Here is a 21,357-nt window from a genome sequence, read left to right as displayed (position 1 = left end):
AAAATGGCAGCACGCAGGGAAGGCAGGTTTATGTACACATGGGGGTGGGGGATTCACTCTTTAGTATCAATGGGAGCTTTTTCCCCTAATGGTAATTGACACAAGCAGGGTGGGGGGGTTCAGAGAAATTATGGCTGGAGAGAAGGCTTAAACCTCCCCTCTCTATATTCTGTGATCTATGAAAAAAATGCCCCTCCCCACACATTGTGTGTTGCTGTTGTTTTTTAAAAAATGCCACCACAAATCGCATTATCAATGTCACACGCAGTTAGGCCCTCAGTACTACATTGGCTTAGAGCAGACTCAGAATTTGGCTTCCAGCTCCATTCACAGACTCCATCCATCATCAGATATATGCTTTAAAAAGGGAGTGTGCCTATTTCTTCATCAGCATAGGGCGGGTTGCAATTCATTATGTGATTGCACCAGAAAACAGGGTGCAGAAAAGAGCATTGTGAGAATATCAGCTTTTATTGACGATTTTGTTATTTAAAAAAACCAAGCATCTTGTCCTAATTGTTGCAAGCATAGGCTTAAAACTGTGAGAACAATGCTTAGTGAAATCTCAGGAGTCCCGAGAGAAACTTGTCAGGGATTCCAGTGGCCAAGGGGCAGGACTTCAGCACCTTGCATTGCCGCTAGCTTTTCCCATATCTTCAATGAATTATGCAAAAATGTGCCTATTTATTCAGATCATTAATTCCAGTATGTTCGGGCTCATTATTTCAATACTTTTAGCTTAGGATAGGTATGTTGTTAAACCAACATTGCAAACATACTGCTCCAGTCTTTGAAGCCAAATATACTGAAGGAGACGTTGAGAACATTGGGAAAGGGCTGTAGCTCATTGGTAGGGCATCTGCCTTGCATGTAGAAGGTCCCAGGTTCAAACCCCGGCGTCTCCAGTTAGAACTGGGAAAGACTTCAGTACAGAAACCCTGAAGAGCAGCTGCCAGTCAGTGCGGCCAATAATAAACTAGATGGGCCAATGGTCTGAGTCAGTATAAGGCAGCTTCTTGTGTTGCTTGTGAGAACCAGGGTACCAGAAGGTGGAGTTTTAAAATTAATTTCAAAACAAGCTGTTGTGAAATTCATAGCTTAATGTAGCAGCATTTCCAGTTCTGACTGCTTTTAATAATAGCAGCAACTGACTCACCAGACTTCCCAAATTATGCAACCTTGTTTGAATCTCATGAGTAGATTAGGCTGGAAGCCATGAAACTACCAATAATTGTTTTTTGTGGGGGGGATCAAATTGTAGTTATTATTACAGTGGGCTATAGACTGGGATCAGTCAAGAGTTCAGGTGGCTTATGATTATATTAAATAGAGTGTTGGGACATAAAGGGCAAATGAAGCAAAATTTGCTGTATATGTGATAGATTTTAGCCTTTGTCACGACAGGATATTGATTAATTTATTTGGACTGATAGTATGCTCTGCATAGAGTTCTCACAGGGTTCTGGGTTTCAGAATAAAATTATATGAAAACAATATAGGATTGAAGAATACATGCCAACAGCTTGGCACAAAATCACTAGTGTCAACAGCAAGGTCACCACAGATACCCAGTGTGAGCTCTGGAAAGACTTGTTAGCAAACACGTCATACACAAGAATTTATCAAATAATGGAAAATGTATGCAGTCTATATTTTCATTCCTTGACTATTACTGTGTCTGTGTCTGTGTCTGTGTGTGTGTGTGTTAAACCTTGGTATAGAAGCCTGGGCTCCTTTTAATAGGTCCTAATTTGGAAATTAGGGTTGCAATCCTATACACTTACATAGGAAGATGGGGAGCTTGCTTCTGACTTGGCATGTATAGGATGTTGCCTCAGAGAGGCACTGCTGCAAATATATATTAAGTGGGAAGGATGGCCCAGAGGAATGCAAGAATGATAGAAAAAATGATAGAAAAAAGCCATAGGGTATGCTAACAGTGCCAACGAGAGAAGAGGACTTTGTGCCACATTTCCTTGTTTGCTAGGCAAAGCCTCTCACATGTGCAATCCTACACATGTAAACTCAGAACACCATTGAGCAGATATAGGATTTCACCCTAGGCAGCATACCTGTGAAGAAAGGTCACTCCACTGAGTCTCACTCTGGTCATGGACAGTGACAGATTTCACTCCTGCAAGGATGACGTTCTTGGCAATCTCCACCCCCAGGCCCTTCATTCCAGAGACCAGCACAGATGCTCCCACTATCTTCTGCATGGCCTCATAGCCCAGAACATAGCTAGGGGGGGAAAGCACAGCTCTGTGTTTGAAATATGGTGAGTTATGAAGCCCTGGACAGTAGAAATTCCCTCACCAGCTTCCCTTACTCCACCTCTACTTTCCCCTTGCCAGCCACTTGTACCTGCCCCCATCTCAGCTATGGTAGTCACTAACACATTGCCCCCAAAGAGGAAATGGGTCATCAAACAAGAGGACACAGATTTGCATAAAATGTACACATGCCAATTTATATGTGCAGATTCAATTTTAGAAATAATTGGGGGGGTGCACAGTGGGAGTAGCAGCAGAATCTTGCTGCTCCAGCCCCAGATTCTTTAAAGGGCATCTTCCAGCTGCCCTGATCACCAATAAACAGTGGAATGCTAGAAGGGGGCGTGTTCTGGAAAACACTCTTAAAACCATAAACACACCTATGGTTCAGAGCCCCAGTACAGCCTTCCCATATGATTGTGGGAACTTCTGAGAACTGCTGGAGGCATTACAGGAGTAAGGGCACATGCATGCATATGTGGTGGGAATGTCCAACAGTGGTACATTTTTGGTCTGCAGCAATGCAGAAAATGTCAACCATTCTGAATGGGCAGGTGGATTTCTCATTGTTCTTTAGAACATGTTTGAAAATTACAATTTACACATGCATCCAAAGATTTGCTACTGTTCCCGGGTATTGCAGTGCAGTTAGACATTGTACAAAGCTGGAAGACAGTGGAGGGTTTGACCTGGACTTATGGTATTGAAATGTATGGAATACAGCAGTGGCTGAATGACTAACACATCACCACCAGTGGGTTTTAAGAAGTAAGGAAGCATACAATATTTTTTTTGGCCATTTGACACTGCTTGATTGAATCCTTTCACAGTCTGAAACAAAGCTATCCTCCCTCAGAAATGCAAATATGTGTTTGATTCATGGGCTGACTGTTCTTGTAAAACTGTTGCTCTGGGACTTCATGCCTGGACCCGGGGGACCCTGATATTGAAGACTTAGAATCTTCCATGTTAGTCTGGTGACTAAAAAAACTGGGAAGTTTTTAATATGTGACATTTTAGTGTATTTTTCATCTTTGTTGAAAGCCGCCCAGAGTGGCTGGGGAAACCCAGCCAGATGGGTGGGGTACAAATAATAAATTATTATTATTATTATTATTATTATTATTATTATTATTATGGTGACGGACTGGGATGACATTGACTGTATCCACTACTGGAAGGGATTGTTCTAACTTGCACACTTGCATGCTGATGCTTAATTTATTTTATTTCAGACTTTTGTTTGTTGTCATCTATTCTGATAAAAAAAACCTGGGGCACTGGCAGCAGAATTAGAGATAATCGTTGTAATTTAACTATAAACAAGTTAATTTAACTAGACCAAGGTGACTTGCGTGCTTGCTTGGTCTGCTAGCCAGGTATTAACTGATGATAGGCAACTTCAGATCTTTACCATTAGCCTGGACGGCTCTTCAAACAGCAACACAATCAACTAGAGAATTGTTCTCTGCCAAGTAGGATATGTGGCCCCCATCACACATACCTTAGTTCAGCTTAGTCTGCCATATTTTCCCAACAAAATACATTCATATCACTGCTCACTCTGTAACATCTTGCCCCAGTCATAGCACTGTGATAATTTTAAGCTACCCAGGCCTCCTCCCGACAATCTGTTTATTGAGCACACATCCCGATCTCCATGCATAAGGATGGCATGCAGGTTATACAATGTCTGCTCTTTGCTTATAATTAGTTCTGATTTTTTCTGGGGAGGTTGATTTGGTTGTGGTGGCGACTGTGGTGTATTTTGCTCCTTCCCATCAGTCAATCATTATTCTACACTTTTTAGTGTATTTCCCCATCACGTTCCTAACTGCAAAAAGTCTGATTGTGTTACAGAGGATTTCTTGGGCCTGGGTGTTAATCCACTTTAATTGGACAAACCTAAGTTCCCAGCATGTTTTTGAATCCCTTCTCAAAAAAACAGTAGAGGTGATCCTGGTCGATATCCCTTTTCAGCTTTGCTAGAATGCTTTTATGTAATGTGTCGCAAGACTTACAATTGGCGAGAGTACAGGTCCTCGTCGATCTCAGGAAGGCTCTTTGAGGCACTCATTCTGCTCCTGCCCATCAGAAAGAAAAAGCTGAGTAAATTCCTTTCTGCTTCCACAGCCAGAAGCATCGTGCCTCTGAATACCAGTTGTTGGGAATTGCAAGACAAGCCATTGACCCATGTATTCCAGCATTCTGTTCTCACACTAGCAAAACAGATTTCTGTGGGTAGCCTGCAAGCAGGACCCAAACACAACAACACTCTCCCACCTGCAATTCCCAACCAATGGCACTCAGAGGCATACAGTGGAGATAAAAACGTTGCCCTCATGTGTGTGAGTGGGTGTACAGTATGCGTGTGCAACGGACACTGCAATGTTATGCATGTCTACTCAGAAGGAATAATATCAAGGTAAATGGGACTGATCTTTTATGCTGTGAACTGCCTTGACATCTTCAGATGAAGGGAGGTATACAAATTTAATAAATAAAATAAATAACCACAGCAGCCTGAACATAGCCGTAAAATTGATGTGTGAAATCCACCTTTCTGTCTGCCGCTGCCGCATCTTAGCTTAGCCCAAACCTGACCAGGTAACACAAAGTTAGCCCCAATAAACCAAACAGAGAAGGGAGGCATCCTAATGTGTAAGCACCAAGCAATGCAAAGCATGAGAAAGGCTGCTTTTTCTGGGTTCTTCCAGATCTGCAATCCCCCAGTGCCCACAAGAGGCACTGCAGCAGAACGCCACAGAATTCATATTTCTTTTTTACCTTAAAATAAATGCTCATTAACTTGGCTCTTAGTAGCAGCCATGGGCATAGCCAAAATCCTGGCTAAGCCCATGGTAGCCACTAGATGGTCTATAGCTCAAAAGTGGGAGAATCTTCATGGTTTATACCTTCAACCATGGTATGAAAACATATGGAATACTGTAATCACCAAGAAGATAACTCATAAACTTTGCCTTATGAAAGGTGAAGAACCTGTGGAACATTTCTATGCTACCTGGTGGATCGTCATTTCTTATGTTTCTGATAACAACCTACTCCTTTCCCATACCATGGAGAGAAATATGGTCTTCCTGATTAAATACAGATATGCAATTATACTTACCTGCATAACACAGACATCTCAGTACTGCCTTTCCACATTGACATGTGTCATTGTTTTCTTTTCACTGAATCATAGAACTGTAGAGTTGGAAGGGATCCCAAGGGTCATCTAGTCCAACCCCCTGTGACACAAGACTCTCAAGAGCTTACCTTTTATTCCATGTTTTGTTGTTGCTTGTAAGGATAAAATGCGATATTGTTCACTTGCAGCACCACCCCCAAAGAAAATTAATGTTCTTTTCCAAGGGGAAATTAAAGCCTCACCTGAACTTGGGGCTCTAACGCAAAGACTCAAGCGCCTCAAGGCTTACGACAACTTTACTGAGGATCCTCTCCAACCCATCAAAGTCTGGCTTCTCCCTCCCTAACAGAGACAAACGAAAGTGAAACTTAGAAACAAGGTCTTTTCCCGGCAGCCAGGGGATGGCGCAGCGGTGGCTCGGTTTCTTTGCAGCAACTCGGAGCAGGAATTGGAGGCGGGCAGTACTGTATTTAGAATGGCCGTTGCCCACGTTCATTGTTGTTTTATTTCCTTCCTAGTCCTACTCTGAAACCGAAGCAGTATGAGTAGATTTCTGCAGCCCTTGAATCAAGCGGCGGGCGGGGAGAAAAGAGAGTCAAAACCAGACGCAGCCGAAGTAGTCTGGCTGCTGGAGGGTCTCCCGGTAGCTGCTTTGTACTTTCATTAAACTGGTTGTCCAGATCTGCTTGATTTCCAGTTACTGGGGCGGCGGGAGGCTGACCTCCTGGTTCATGAACCGGGTGTGCTCCCACCATATGTAGGTCCACATAGTTCAGTGCTGCTCCCTACACTGACTGGCAGCAGATCTCCAAAAACAGCGAACATAGGAGCCAACTCCTAGGGGCCGTGGGGGCTTCGGCTCCTACAATAAAGTATTTGAGGGGGCCGCGCCCCACCAAAATTGATGGGCATTCCAATTCAAATAGTGTGTGCGCTGCGTCATGTGATCGATTATGCGGAGCGGGGCGGGGTTTATCTTGGGCCACCCCAAAATATTTTATTGAAGTTGTCACCCCTGGCTACGAAAAATAGCGAAGCCATTTCAGGAAAGTTTCAAAAGGTTCTCACAGAAGGCCGGGGGCGCTGCTTCACGGTAGTGGGGTGCCTTCTTTCGAGCAGTGTTTCCTATGATTATACAGCACCTGCGTTCCCTCGTCGCGGCCCGCCGCCTTCTCCTTCGCGGGCCTGGAAGGCGATGCCTTGCAAATGCCGCAAGCAAGCAAAAGTCAATACCAATATATCGGGAAAGTTGTGCAACTCAGCCCTGTGCCCATTTCACCTCAACCTCTTTGAAAGCGGGGGAGGGGGGGTGAAGCTACTCGCGGGCAAAATAGGACAGGATCGGGTTATAAGGGTGAGATCCTAACCAGATCCGCACCAGGAAGAAAGTCCCATTGAGCATAACGGGGACTCGCACCCCAGTAAACGCGCCCCGTGGAAAAAGCGGTGCAGTCTGTGTGGGAGGGAGAGAGAATTGGAGGCGGGAAGAGAGCCGCGCGGGGCGGGGCCTGGATGTTTCCCTGGGGCGCACGCGCGGCGCCGCTGACAGTTTCCCCGGGGCTTGTGGCGCAGCGCCTCTCCCTCTCCCGCCGCCTTTGCGAGTGGGATGGCGGCGGCCACGGCGGAGGAGGCGGTGGCTGCTGCGGCGGCGGCTGCTGCTGCTTCTGGACCCGCGGAGTGGGAGGTGCCGACGAAGGCTCTGCGGGCTTTCACTTGGCTTTGGCAGGAGTTCATGTCGGACTGGGAGGCCCAGGACTTGCGCGCCGCCCTCTTCCAGCTGCTCCTGCTCTGGCTGCTGGTGAGCTTGCTCGGCATCCAGGTGGCCTGGCGGGTCTACGGCAACACCGTCACGGGCCTCTACTACCGGCAAGGTAGGGCTCCCTTCCGAGGCGGGCGCTGCAGCAGCTGCCGCCGCCGCCGCCTTCTTTGTTTACCTCGCGTGACCCACCCAGCGCTTCCTCTGCCTTCGGCGTAATCCCCACCCCGGGGTAGCTGCCTCTGGGTTGCTGCTCCGCTTTCGCTTCCTACCCCGTGGCTACGCCTCGCGCTTCTTCTCCTGGCTCTCTTGTGTCCCTCGAAGCCTCGACCTTGCAGGTTGCTAAGGGTCAGTGCCCGAGTCCCCAAACCAAATGAAACCCCTTATGGATGAACAGTGGCTGCCCCGGTTGGGATGCAGGCGCATATTTGCTGAGCCGTGGCAACTGGACTTGGAGGCAGACCTCTTTTAAGGCTAAAAAAAGAAAAGAAAGGATGGGCTTTGGAGATGGCTGCCAAGCTCTGTTGCAACAGCCAACTATTCTACACGGTGGAGGCTCCATCTGGTTTAAGGGCCCATCCTCTCTTCGAAGTGGTCCTTTCTAAAACTAGTTGTTACCGTCCAAGTCTGTTAGATGGCCCTTTTTGTCCTGTCATGTTGGGCCACAACAGCAGCTGTGCTGGGCACTGTTCCTAATGCCACAATGAATACCAATTCTACCTATCCTGCTGCTGACTGACTCCAGAATTGAACAGTAATTGGATACCATCCAGGTCCTAAACTGACCCTGGTGAGATAGTAGATAGAGGGCAGGTTTTGAAAGGTACTTTGCTATGTGCATGGCACCCAGATGCAATTGTTTACCTGGGTTTCTCTCTGCTGACATCAGGGACCCCATGGCCATAGCCGGGGGGAGCTCCCCCCCCCCCATGCACAAAAGGAGAAGCCTGCCCCATAAAAAGCCCAACAAGCAGATCCCCTAAATACACCTCCAGAAAGATTCTCCTTCCTTTTGTAATACTTGACTGAGACTGCTGGGTGCTTGAATAAGAGTATTTCTTCTGTCTTGCTCAACTGCTGGGATGCATAATCATGACACAAAGAGCTGCTTAACCATTTTTCTTGTGTGAAATAATGGTGTGTGATTTGTATTCTGCTGTGATTTGTCTTTGGAACCTGCAGTATAAAGTGGCTACCAAACAAGTAACAGTAGCTATATTGCACCCTAATTTTTAGGCATATGTCTTGAGCAAGAGGTAGAAAACTTACTACACCATATTTTCAACGTATGTTTGCAATATGTTGCAAATATTGTGTAGTATGTTTTCCGCCTCTTTCAACATCTGTTTTTCTCCTCGCACCCAAGTTAAGAGTCATGTGTCGAAGACAAATGTCACTGAAGCTTATGACTGCAATCCACTAACTGGTTTAACCAGTGCCTGGATTTAAGCCAATTTAGTTCTACCGCCTTCAATGGGACATTCACCTTAAATCTATTTGCTTTAATTTAATAGGGTTTGTGTGAACTGGACTAAAAAAAATCATATTAAAAATGACCTTTACTATCCAACCTTTCTCTTGTCAAAAACAGAGATCATGTTAGTTTGGTAAGGGTTTTGGAATAACTGACTGGCATTAATTTTTATTTTCATCCGTTACATACTTTTCTTGTTAATCTTTTTGGTCAAAACTTTTCAAACTAATGATCAGTTAATTGTCGGGATTAAACTATATATCCTTTCATGTGTCTAGGAATATAGGAAGGGGTCTTATAGCAGGCCACCCCATTGCTTCACCTGACTTAGTATTGTTTACATCAGCAGCATTTCTTTTGATTTTGAATTGTGTTGGCAAAGGAAGCGGGATTTGCAGCTGCCACTGATCACAAGCTCATCTACTTGGAGTCAAAGGACTGCCAGATGAGAAGTCTGCCTGACTAACAATATTCTCTTCTCCTTCCCAGGTCCGGGAGGGCAGAATGGAGGGACTCCAGATGGATCCTCGCACTTCTCAATGTGGTGAGTTGATTTATCCATTACCTTCCAGCCCCTCCAGATGATGGAATCGGTGCTCATGGGGATCTGATGCTGGAGGAATACAGGATGTGTAATCCCTTTTAACTCGTGATTTAAAGTTTCGGTCTGTTTTGTTTTCATTTAGGGAGAGTTCAAGTAATGAGAGTATGAAAACGCATCGGGAGTGATGGCAGAGGTTACTAAGCCAAGCTCCTTCTGCTCTAGGAGCATAGAAGACGCTGACGCCCGCCTGCCTGCCCAGAGGCCTCGCTCTTTCAGTGCTGAGGAGACAGCAGCTATAGTCGCCCTTTCTCTCATCCTGTGGCCTGAGCTGCTGGTCAACGCTGGTGCTGTGAAAACTGTTCCTGTCCATCCATTTAACCAAGCACTGAGTCTCAGGATTGCTCTACTCAGGTTGGGAAGCTGCAGTTTCCCCCCTTTATTAAGCTGTCTGCATTTCTTCTTCTTCTGCCACAAGTTATTTTGCAGACTGACCTTGAGCCTGCCTCTCTTCAATGTAATATCAAACCCATTGCTGGCCTGGAACTTGTTTCTTTCTGCAGTGGTGCTTGGATTTCCCTTGCCTTGAACTGGCCTCAACTCGTAAGAGAAGCAGACGCCAGGGCTGATGAAGAAATTATTTCTCCAGCTGAGCTTAAATTGCTCTTTGCTAAGTATCCCCAATTTTGTGTTGGAAAGCTACAGAGACTTGCTTAGTCTGACAGATTCAAACCCTTGCTGGTTCCTTGCCCCTGGTCAGATTTTGCAGTCTGTGCCAATGACTATCTTAGAGCTCACTAGTTCTAAAATAGTTCTGCTCCGAAATCATACTACTTGGTGCTCAATCCCTGGAAGAGTCAGGTGATTGTGTGTGTTCTGTAGCTATGTAATGCTGGAGCTGTTGATGTGATATTGAGCATCCCTCTATTTTACCATCCACTGCCCTCTTATTCCCCAGTTGTGTGTAATGTATGGGTTTAATATATGGGTTATAAAAGAGTGATGGAAAATTGAATATAGTCTTGACTCTTATTGCAATAGCTGTTGAGTACTTGTGTACATATGCAGAAGATAGATTAGGGTTTTTTTGTATTTACTTTAAAGTAATACTTTAAAGTTTCAAAATATCAGAGTTTGCTCTGAAGTAACTCAGAGCAAAGCTGTCAGTGTGACTGCCTCTGTTGAACAGCATTCCTGCTATCTGTACTTTCCATAAACAACTGAAGATCTTTTTGTTTTGACATGCTTTTTCAGGTGGATGAAAATTTCTTCACTCAAGGTTTTAAAACAATGCAAAAGGAACATCCCTCCTAAGTTGTTGTTTTTTTGTACTGTTTGAAAATTTCCTTGAGATGCATATAAATACATACTATTTCCCCAAAATAGCTGCTGCACAAAAAGTATTTTATCTCTATGTGGAGCAGTTCATAGCAGCTCTCAAGATTAGTGTCTTCAGCATCCAAAGTAAAAAATGGTTCCTTCATATGTAGTTCTGAATCTTCTAGGCTAGATGGCAGTAAGAAAACAAAGGGGTTTGCTCAAGCTGAAGCACTATTTAAATATGCCCCCTCCAGAAAAATAGTAAGAAGAGCAGGCCTTTGGCTAAGTATTAATTGGTGTAAACATGATTTGGAAGAAGAAGCCCACATCAGGGCATGATTTCTCTTTTTTGAGAAGTAGCAAGTACATCTTTCTTCCCCTGCACTACAGAGAGAATATTTACCAAACTGGTAAAATGAATGCGCTGAGCCTACGTATGAGAAATAGAAGGAATAAACCAAGAAGCTTGTTCTTTACTTTTGTTGCAATGTAAGGGTCTTCTTCCTGCTTCTAGCTGAGCATGCATCAGACCATTTCAAGAAAAAGAGCAGATTGAAAAGGGCAGGAGAAAATTCAAGGACTTTTTAATATTTGGGGATAAATGCAAAAGGAGGGTAGGTGAAGTTCTGGAGATCAAGTCATTGGGATCTTTCTGCTTTCAGCAATAGGCCAAGAGGCAGATGAGACTAAAGCATGTCGTCAAGTCTTGCTCAGTTGCCTGCCTTTTCAGTTGTTAACGTCCTCAACATCCCCTGAAATAGTTTATCTCTTTTTAGGGCTGTTTTCTTTTCAGTAACCACCTTTGTGGCAGAGCCCTAATGGAATTGAGGGGCCCTTTATAGGCAGGCCAGAATACAAAACTGAAAGCCAGTGCCAGCAGCCGCCTATTTCACTGTATAGTAATTGGTGGCTACAAAGGGCATCTTGGTCACTAGAGCAGGGCAGCTCTTCTTCCTCACTTCTACAGTGAGGGCTGTGCTCAGTTTGCTGTAGTCACTCTCCACGTATCCCATGGCGATGTTCTTCTGCAGACAGGGGGAAGGGCAGCCACTGGTGACCTCACCTAGCGCATGGGGGAACGGACAGAGCAGTTATCAAAAGCAAGCATACAATTTCTGCATTAAATGATGAATAAAAATTGCTGCCAAAAATGCAACCTCTTCTCAATTTCTGTAAGTAGGGTGGAGAGCCTAGTTTTCTACACACACCAATGGCCCTAAGAGCAATTAACACTCATGGCCCTTTAATGATCCACTAAAGACAAGAAGAATGCAAACAAGCTATGGAGCGTGTATACCTCCAGAAGGTTTGTTGCTGCTTTCTGTATGCAGTTCCAATAGAACACCTCTAAAAGGCTGCATTCTGCCATAATCTTCAATGAGGTTCACTTACTAGCATGTACTACTCTGCCGCCTGAAAGGGGCAGGGAGTTAATAGAATCAAATCCACTATATACTTTGAAAGCTTTGTCCCCTACGCCTTTGGACACTTCTCAATACACCTTACCCAAATTTTGAATGGTGGTTTGAGAGATCAAGGAGCAGGTTTTCATCCATGTTCATATATAAATGGGCACAATTTTGAAGCAAAATGGTGGGCAGCCTTTCAAAACTGCACTAGTTTTGTCTCCAATAATTCATGAGCAACACAGGGTACAAGGCTGCTAGGTCTAAACAAAGCTGTGCACCGAACAACATTGCCTGCAGTATGACCAAGCACAGCAAGTATTACCGTATTTTTCGCCCTATAGGGCACACTGGCCCATAGGGCGCACCTAGTTTTTTTGGGGGGAAATAAAGAAAAAAAAATTATTTCCCCCCCAGGGGCTGGGGCGGGGGAAGCCTGAGCTTCCCCCAACCCCAGCCCCCAGAACAGGCAGCTCTCCACAAGCCGTGCAAAGCCCAAAGCCTGGGGGCGCTGAGCTCAGCGCACCCCCAGGCTTTGGGGTGCAGGCAGCTCTCCAAAAGCCGTGGGAGAGCTGCGCGACTTCGCGCAGCTCTCCCACGGCTTGCGGATAGCTTCCTGAAGCCTGGAGAGCGAGAGGGGTCTCCGCTCTCCAGGCTTCAGCGAAAGCTGAAAGCTGAAGCGAAAGCCTGCATTCACCCCATAGGATGCACACACATTTCCCCTTCATTTTTGGAGGGAAAAAAGTGTGTCCTATAGGGCGAAAAATACGGTGCGTGCTTATTGGGGTGCTTATTACAGCAGAGTGCTGATGTATCATCTTCCTAGACAGTACTCAGAGAAGCTTGGAGAACCTACCAATGGCCTTGCCCTCTGGGCTGAGAATGGGCATGTGCTGCCGGATGGGAGGCCCTGAAGAAGTCAGCCCCACACGTTTCCTTTTGGGCTTCTCTTTGATTTGGGCCAGTATGATTGATGCACCGGGGAAATCCATGGCAGCACGGCGGCGTTTCCCTGAGAAGCAATTGGAAATAAGGTGTCCTGTTAAGGCCAACAGAACAAGAATTCCCCCGTCTGTGGTCCAAATTACCCTCACCACATAGTGTCCCATCACCACTGAAGGCCCAGTGCAGCTTCTCTCCCATTCCAAAAAAACCACTCTTGTTCCATGCTCAGTCTACTCTGGTCTGGGGTGCAGGAATGGGTGACTTTTTGCCTGTTTGATATTGGCCAGGAATGTCAATGGGTAGGAAGGCAGGGCAGGGAGAGATATCCAGAATTGCAGCTGGCACCTACCAAGGGTCCATATCAGACTGGCTTCCACAGGGGTTGTGCTCTCATCAATGTCGTTCCCGTACAGACACAGACCTGCCTCCAAGCGCAAACTGTCCCGGGCTGCGAGTCCTGCCAGCCACACAGTGGAGTCCTTAAGCAGCAGCTCAGCCAGCTCCACAGCTCGGCTTGCAGGCACAGAGATCTGGGTACAGAGGAGCACAGTGATTTGGTCAGTGTGATTTTTGCCACCCTTCCCCCCACCCCCACTCCCAACTTCAGGTCACCTGGCCCAATCCTGCACTCTAGCTCAATCTGAGGCTATGTCCAGGCTTGACTGACACCCTTCTCCCCCAAGCCAACCTGATTCAATAATCCCCTTCTTCATCAATACGCTGCCCTCCCAGCCTGAAATAGCTTTTTGCTTCTCAGTGCACAACATCAGTGCTCCTGCTCCTACCACCACCTCTTTTTGGTTAGCTGAGCCAAGCCCTGACTGTGTAAAGGACCCCTGGACAGTCAAGTCTAGTCAAAGGTGACTATGGGGTTGTGGCACACATCTCGCTTTCAGGCTGAGGGAGCCAGTGTTCGCCCACAGACAGCTTTCTGGATCATGTGGCCAGCATGACTAAACCGCTTCTGGCACAATGGGACACTGTGACAGAAACCAGAGCGCATAGAAACGCTGTTTACCTTCCTGCCACAGCGGTACCTATTTATCTACTTGCACTGGTGTGCTTTTGAACTGCTAAGTTGGCAGGAGCTGGGACAGAGCAATGGGAGCACACCCCGCCATGAGGATTCAAACCGCCGACCTCCTGATCGGCAAGCCCAAGAGGCTCAGTGGTTTAGACCACAGCACTACCCCGTCCCATTCCCTGACCGTGTACCTCTACGCCATCCTCGCCTGTGTAGCCACAGCGGGTGACCCTGCAGCCTGGCACTCCGAAGACACTCATCACTGCACTGGTCATGAAGGGCAGCTTAGCCAGGTTGTCTGACACCCCAGCCTGTAGCACTCGGGCCATGGCAGGGCCTGGTGGAAAGAGAAAGAAGAAGGGAAATGGCTAGGAGTTTGAAGAGGTGTTAGTTCATCAAGCTCCCCCCCCCCAAAAAAAAGGAGGTTCAATAAGTCTCAGTTAAATGATGGAGGAAGGAATTGGGCATTTCAAGCTGAATGAAGTGGGCTCAGGCACATAGAGGGTGTTGCCCTTGCTGATCTCAGCCAAGGCACATCATTGCCACCGTGGCAGTAGGATAGAATTCACTGCCACATGATGTGGCACAAGCTTAGCCTCTAAAAAGACTAGGGCAAAGTCATGGACGAGTGATCTACCATTAACAGCCACAACAGGTAAATGTAACAGTCCATACTCCTTCCAGGACCAGCCCAAGACATCTTGCTGCCTGAGGTGAAGGACAAGGTAACACCTCACTCCCTAAAGACCTTAGGGACTGGACAGAGATACAAGGAATCAGGTGGTCCCTGAGTCCATCCCCACATGGAATGGCAGAAGGGCTCTATCTTGTCCTGGCGTACCTATACATCTCTGCCATTTAACCCCTTGCTGTTGCTCCTTGCCCTCACAGGATCTGCTTGCTGGGAAAGCTGCCTCACTCTGCCTAATGATAGGGCCAGTCCTCTCCCCTCTGAGTATCAGATGCTGGGGACAAAGAAAAGGGCTATTGCCATCCTAATCTGTTGGGCTGGGCCACTGGTAAGAACAGGGTGTTGGATGAGATGGACTACCAGATGTAGCAGGGCCCTTGGGCTCTTACGGCTGCAGAGCAGCACAGGGGAAAGTGGGTTTGTCATATTCGAAGGCCCTAGGCAAGTCAGTACCACATCAGCTAGCAACAAGCTGGCCTTGCAATGCCCCAATGAGCCTAAAGATGGGAAAAAAGGGGGGGAAGTGGGGTAGAAGTGGGGAAGGCTTTGGATGAGGGGTAGGCAACCTAAGGCCCAGGGGCCGGATGCGGCCAAATCGCCTTCTAAATCTGGCCCACGGACGGTCCAGAAATCAGCATGTTTTTACATGAGTAGAATGTGCCCTTTTATTTAAAATGCATCTCAGGGTTGTTTGTGGGGGATAGGAATTCGTTCATTTTATTTATTTATTTTTCAAAATATATTCCGGCCCACCACATGGTCTGAGGGACGGTGGACCGGCCCACGACTGAAAAAGGTTGCTGACCCCTGCTTTGGACAATGGGATTAGATGTCCCAGGAAGATCAACAGTAGGGCTATTAGTTGGTCTGGGAGATGCTACTGTATCAAAGCAATTAAGCAGCAGTTCTGTGCATTCCCTTAAGGCAAATGCCTGGGTATTTTGTCTGCTGCTTCCCACAGTAGGGGCAGTTATCACAGGTACATAATATTTACCTTGCAGAGCAAGCAAAGTGTTGTCTGACACTTCCAAGTCCACATCGCAGCCAGCTGCTTTCATTTCCTTCGCCTTGTTCTGCAAGCAGAAACAGAGAGCAGCAAAGTCATGACCCACTTAGGAGTGGGGGAAGGCATCTTCCTCTCTTCCATCCCATTCTCTCTCTCATTGAGTCCAGCATCAGCTGCAGCAAGGGACAAAGATCAAGTTTCCCAAAGGATTGGAACTACCTCACTATCGTCTGTGTTTCTGCTGCCGCCTCCCATCTAGGAATAATTCCCTGTAGGATTGGATGGTGAGAAACACGTACCTTCATGAGGGCAAAATCCTTGTCCCTGCAACCTGCATTGGAGACCACGTAGAGGTGCTGATCCGAGGTGCTGGTCACAATCAAGTCGTCCATGATGCCTCCTCTTTCATTTGTGAACAGAGACAGAGTGCCCTGAAAGTAAAGCGCAGTTCAGTTACTGGTTGCCAAGAGTGGCTACCGTGTAACAGAAGCCAGGCTTTGGCAGAGATGCAGTAATAATAATAAAGAGTCACAATGATTTCCCTCTGAATAGTACATTCCTTGTTTTGTGACAGCAATGCGGAATACAGTTGTATTAAGACATGCAAACCCATATTGGCCAGTGTCTGTGACCTCGTGAGCAACAAGCAACTAAACATCAAGAATAACTTTCTGCCAGTAAGAGCTGTTAGACCATGGAACGGACTCCCTGGAGGTTTTTAAGCAGAGGTTGGATGGTCATCTGTCATGGATGATTTAGCTAAGATTCCTGCATTGCAGGGGGTTGGATGAGATAACTCTTGGGGTCCCTTCCAACTCAATGATTATATGATTCTCTCCCTCATGCCTACGTAATTGTGTGTCGCTACAAAAAGTGATTTCTGCAGTGATCCCTTCATTCTTCTCTTTCACAAAGCCACCACCTCTATTATTTTCAAACAAGAGCAGCTAGACAATTTAAATGTCTTGCCATTTTGTGAACCTTTAATAATTTGGTTTTGAATGCTGAGTGTTCGACTCCTGCTACTCATCCTCTCCCCCCCCCTTCTATTTTAAAGGGAAGTACAATGGTTATATGGGACGCAGGTGGCACTGTTAAACCACAGAGCCTAGGGCTTGCTGATCAGAAGGTTGGCGGTTCGAATCCCCGTGATAGGGTGAGCTCCCGTTGCTCAGACCCAGCTCCTGCCCACCTAGAGGTTCGAAAGCACGTTAAAGTGCAAGTAGATAAATAGGTACCGCTCCAGCGGGAAGGTAAACGGCATTTCCGTGCGCTGCTCTGGTTCGCCAAAAGCGGCTTAGTCATGCTGGCCACATGACCCGGAAGCTGTATGCCGGCTCCCTCGGCCAATAAAGCGAGATGAGTGCCGCAACCCCAGAGTCGTCCGCGACTGGACCTAATGGTCAGGGGTCCCTTTACCTTTTTACAATGGTTATATAGCTATCCCCAGGAAGCAAGGTTCTCTCCATCTCACCCCATCATCCATTCTATGGAAATAGTATTTTACTGGTGCTAGATTACAGTTTGCATGGGTATCATGCAATGAATTACATGCATTTAAGAAGCACTTCAATCTTATAGAAAAGCCCTGTAAAAGTATCACTTTTACTTAGATCTGTGTCCTGTCATGGCTCAATGGTGCAGGAAAAGTAGCAATATTTATTTACATCATTTCCCCCTCCCATCCATTCTATAAGGTGGCCCACTGAGCCACAGCGATTTGTCCAAGATCACCCAGTTGGTGGATTTGAAGTGAGATGTCCCACATCCAAATTCAGCATGCCATCCATTGTGTTACACTTGTGTGCAACCTAATGAATGGGAATCCTGTGGTGCTGGCCTGGACTACAACTCCCGTCATCCCTGACTCTTAGCTATGCCGACTGGGGCTGATGAGAGTTCAACAAGATCCAGAGGGCCGAAGATGTCCCACCGAGGGTGTAACCCATTGGGCTCCAACATACCTGATTAGGCTTCAGCTCTGCTATGTCCCCAACTACTAGGCTCTCTATGAATTTAATCCGATCTCTGCCAAACACTTTAGTCTGTAAAAGAGAGAGTCACCTCACATCACCAGGGTGCTATGCAGGACCAAGGACAGCACACTTGAAGAAAACATCTGAGCCTGGCGCTCCCATGCAGCTAAACTGCTGCTTTGGTGCGGTACAGTTGGGCTTTATTATTTTTCCATTTCTTAGACACATTTCTAGATTGCCCTTCCTCCCCAGGGGACCCAAGGTGATGTATAGTAGGATATAATGTATAGTAGGATATAAGCACACAAAATGTGTATCGTAAATAAAACATAATCCTAACCAACATACTACAGGCCACCCCCCATTTATGCATTCTGGGCCATTGCGTGCTTGTGTAAAATTGTGTGAAATCAGAAACCCATTGAAAAAGCCTGCAAACACCCCATTCTGCCCTTTTAGTGATGTTTCAGTGACGTCTTTTATGACATTTCTGGGTCACTTCTGGGTTTGGCGCTGTGTGCGTGTGCGTGATCCCACACATATTGGTCATGCCTAAAATGGGAGTTGCCTTATAAAAGGACAGATTGAGCATGGGGCATAATTCCTTTGTTAAGTAGGCTTAACTCACTGATTGGTCCAAGGCCACCCAGTGAACCTCATGGCTGATCAGGGGTGTGAACCTAGGTCTCCCCTGCCAAAGTCCAGCATGTTTCTTACCACACCACCCTTTGCCAGTTCACGAATCTCAGATTGTCAGCTGATACTTATAAAACTGAATTTTATGCCAACCCAGCTGCCCACATTTGTGGACTATCATTGGGGATCTAGCTGCAGACTCTCTTGGTGTGTTATGGGGGGGGGGCTAGGAGGGCTGTCATGGTGAGCTCCTGCACTTCGAAACTGACCACTGCCCCACTGCTGAAGATGACCCCACAGCGGAAATACTGGGACTTCAATGACCTTTGGCTTCCTCCAGCATTACCTGCAGCATATGAGACACATCGAAGAGAGAACAGTGCTGGCGGGTGTGCAGGTGGGACTCCAGGTGGCTGTGCGTATACTGCACTGGGAGGCTCCAGCCGGCAAAGGCCACCATCTTTCCACCATGGTGCCGGTGAAAGTCATAGAGAGGTGTCTGCTTTAGGCTCTCCTGCAGAGGAAGGCAAGGCATGTTCTGACTGGCAGGTGCCAGCAACCCATCTGAGATCATCTAAAGGTCAGCAGTCTTGAGATGGGCAACCAGGACTCATTATCAGTCGCCCCACTGCCATTCCCAACCCTGGCTGCATCAGAAGGAAGAACATCCTGACCTTCCCCAACTTATACCTGTTCTGCTTAAATTAAGCCCTGGTGTGTGCAGCCCTGGGTGGCCTCAAAGGCTAGACACTGACCTCCAGCTGTCTTGGAGGGTGGAACCCTCACCTCCTAGCTGAGAGCCAGCCCCAAGGACCAAACTTTTCCTGTTGGAACAAGGGGTAGCTCTGGTCTCTAAGCTCCCTTTGACCTTTGTGATTACTGCTTGTTTGCTTAGTGCTTTATCAGAAGTCCAATGTCAAGAGGAAAATAAAGCTGCTTGCCCTTTGTACCCAACCCCCTCTTGCAGGTCTGCAAAGCCTTTCCTGTCTCACTTTCCCACCTGCCTAAGCTGTGGCCTGCATAGTTGGGAGACAGTCACCATGTTCTCCAAAGGAATCACATTTGGTATTTAACACCCTCCCCATTACCTTCCACCGTGGCTGTGGTGAGCACCTATTATGGGTCAAAATGTTGCTGTTTCCCGGTCACTATCCGTATTGATCAAGGGGTTCAGTAGGGGAGACTCTACCAATTTCAACCCCCACATATGGAAGGTTTCTTCCTCCATTCACGCCCCGCCTCCCCCCATTTCATAACAGGAAATTCTTAGGTCAGCACCAGGGAAGAACTTTGTTGGAGAAGCCACTACTACTACAGCCCAAGTGCTTAATGCTGAGAATAGCATCTTACTGTATAAACTCTTTCTTTAGAAGCATCCGCTGTGAAATTGCCCCCTCGCCATTAGAATGCCCAGGGAACTGCGCCTGCCTCCGACTCAACCAAAAGGACGCGAGGGGTGCGCGGGCGGGGGAGGGCTCTGTCGAGACTCCTCAGCCTTTACCGCCCCCAAGGAGATCCCTTGATTTCACCCGGTCTCCCCTCAAAAACCAGGCCAAGATCAGCGCTCCCTTTCTAAAGCGGGGAGATGCTGGGAAGGAAGCCTGCCTGGGGAAGGCAGCCTCCTCGGACCCCTCGCTAGTCCTGGAATCTCCGATGCGCGAGAGCTAGTGCGAAAGCAATGCACTCTGCACATGCTCTGGGACTGCCCAATTCAGATATCCCCCGGACTTTAAAACAGTGACAATAAGCAGGTTGTGCGGTTGACCCGTTTCAGTCATAAACGTTTGAAAAACTGAGCGCAACTCTTCCAACCCAAAGTCCCCCGCCTGGCCCCCTTCCCTCCTGCCTCCCTGGATGCCCGGAGCGAGCCAGCCGCGCTCCGCCACTTCCAACTCCGCGCAAGGCTCGCCTGTTGTCGGGCTTCCGAGCGCACACCTGCATCCGAGTGGGAGGAGAGGCGGGTGTCCCCAGCTTACCTGCCCGGAGGCGTAGCCCCGCTTCCCGCGCGCGCCAGCTCCGGGGGACCCCCAGCCCGGAGCCGCGAGCCGAACAGCAGCTCCGACGCCGGCCCGAAGCATTTTCCCGGGCGCCCCTACGACATGGCTGGAAAGGACAGCCCCTCCTCCCCTCCCCTGGGCCCAGAGCTCAAGTCCCGGGGAGGAGCCTGGGAAATGTAGTCCCGTTCCGGCGGCAAGTGACCAGAGGACTCGCCCTCCCCAGCCGAAGATGAAAAGCAGGGGAAGCATCCGGGCAGATCGGATTCGCTGTTGACCCCAAGATGAACCGCGCTCGTCTCCGAAGCTCGTGCGGGCCAGGCGAGACGCGCACGCCGCTTCCTTTCTGAAGCCAGTTTTTTCAGTTGGAAGTTTGAGGAGTATGCATAATGGACAAGGGTCTTGAAAGGGTGCAAGGTAAGGGCTTCTCAGCAGAAAACGTAGGGATAGCTCTCTCTTTCCCTTAATTCTTTACACGCACAGAAGATGCCCAGATCACACAACTGGAGCAGGGAATTACCCTTTAGTGCTGCTTAGGGTTCATTCTAGATAGTAACTCTAACCAAGTGAATCAATAGCAGACTACAATACAGAAAGGATAGCAATATTAGCTTTGGGAACAGTGGTGTTAACAAACATGAGTGCATGAGATGTACTATAATTAGCTGCTTAAAAATCCAAAGGATACCATAGCCAATTACAGGTCTTTCAGAATACTTAACTTTTACTTTAAAGAGAAGGGAATATAGAAAGCAAAGATAGCACTGAAAATGGTTACTAAATCAGGAAGGGCATTTTTTATTTCCAATTAAGCAAGCATGCATGAATCAGTTGGATTGAATAAAAAACAGACTACATAGGATCAAAGTAGCCTGGAACACCAGAAGGTGTGTTGATATTTCCCTCCCTTATTTTGCAGGTTATTTGGGATGTTTGCTAAAACAGGGAAGGTTTTGGAAGCAATTGGCTTTTCTTTTTAAATTTTTTTTATCAATATTCAGCTGTCATATTCAATTGAGAATTAAGACAGTGGCCTTTGCTTCTAGTCTCCTTTCCACTTGCCACTCCCCCTTTTGGTTGCTCAGGATCTAGGGTGGGAAAAAGAGCATTGGCCCATGCACTCCTAATTTTAGATGCTATTACGGGTTCATAAATAAACTTAAC

General features: G+C 47.2%; 3 protein-coding genes across 7 annotated transcripts in view; 1 reads left to right on the top strand and 2 right to left on the bottom strand.

Annotated features, from left to right (window-relative positions):
- The window catches only part of UBA7 (ubiquitin like modifier activating enzyme 7), a 49,500-nt gene extending 42,895 nt beyond the window's left edge, over positions 1-6,605 (bottom strand). Inside the window, exons 1-3 of one of the 5 annotated variants that reach the window (XM_083429363.1) lie at positions 5,667-6,605; positions 4,295-4,357; positions 2,073-2,241 (exon numbers count right to left, since the gene is read on the bottom strand). In XM_083429363.1, the coding sequence (XP_083285489.1) occupies positions 2,073-2,241; positions 4,295-4,350 (225 nt within the window). In that variant the 5' untranslated portion in view covers positions 4,351-4,357; positions 5,667-6,605. Of the gene's footprint in view, positions 1-2,072; positions 2,242-4,294; positions 4,358-5,552 lie in introns of those variants that run through there. The other 4 variants (XM_083429365.1, XM_083429364.1, XM_083429362.1 and 1 more) reach the window with 4 other exon arrangements.
- Positions 6,606-6,932: 327 nt separating this feature from the next.
- Positions 6,933-10,210, top strand: TCTA (T cell leukemia translocation altered). Its single transcript, XM_083429577.1, has 3 exons — positions 6,933-7,295; positions 9,144-9,198; positions 9,341-10,210. The coding sequence occupies exons 1-3, from the start codon at positions 7,031-7,033 to the stop codon at positions 9,381-9,383; spliced, it is 363 nt and encodes a 120-aa protein (XP_083285703.1). The 5' UTR covers positions 6,933-7,030; the 3' UTR covers positions 9,384-10,210.
- An 872-nt stretch (positions 10,211-11,082) lies between these two features.
- Positions 11,083-20,341, bottom strand: AMT (aminomethyltransferase). Its single transcript, XM_083429494.1, has 9 exons — positions 20,176-20,341; positions 18,546-18,713; positions 17,552-17,632; positions 15,887-16,018; positions 15,576-15,654; positions 14,082-14,227; positions 13,216-13,396; positions 12,778-12,933; positions 11,083-11,578 (listed from the first exon to the last, which is right to left on the bottom strand). The coding sequence occupies exons 1-9, from the start codon at positions 20,275-20,277 to the stop codon at positions 11,400-11,402; spliced, it is 1,224 nt and encodes a 407-aa protein (XP_083285620.1). The 5' UTR covers positions 20,278-20,341; the 3' UTR covers positions 11,083-11,399.
- Between the last annotated feature and the right edge of the window lie 1,016 nt (positions 20,342-21,357).

Source organism: Podarcis tiliguerta, assembly GCF_965153285.1.
Source record: "Podarcis tiliguerta genome assembly, chromosome: 2".
Classification (NCBI taxonomy): Eukaryota; Metazoa; Chordata; class Lepidosauria; order Squamata; family Lacertidae; genus Podarcis; species Podarcis tiliguerta.
The sequence above is the reverse complement of the archived record's forward strand: the minus strand, read 5'-3'. Positions and strand labels throughout refer to the sequence as shown.

Coding starts and splice junctions, on each gene's coding strand:
- TCTA (XM_083429577.1), top strand. CDS start 7,031: ATGGCGGCGGCCACGGCGGAGGAGGCGGTGGCTGCTGCGGCGGCGGCT. Junction 7,296..9,143: donor GGGCCTCTACTACCGGCAAG/GTAGGGCTCCCT, acceptor TCTCCTTCCCAG/GTCCGGGAGGGCAGAATGGA. Junction 9,199..9,340: donor TCCTCGCACTTCTCAATGTG/GTGAGTTGATTT, acceptor GTTTTCATTTAG/GGAGAGTTCAAGTAATGAGA.
- AMT (XM_083429494.1), bottom strand. CDS start 20,277: ATGCTTCGGGCCGGCGTCGGAGCTGCTGTTCGGCTCGCGGCTCCGGGC. Junction 16,019..17,551: donor CAGAGCTGAAGCCTAATCAG/GTATGTTGGAGC, acceptor CTTTACTTTCAG/GGCACTCTGTCTCTGTTCAC. Junction 14,228..15,575: donor CACTTTGCTTGCTCTGCAAG/GTAAATATTATG, acceptor TCTTTCCACCAG/GCCCTGCCATGGCCCGAGTG.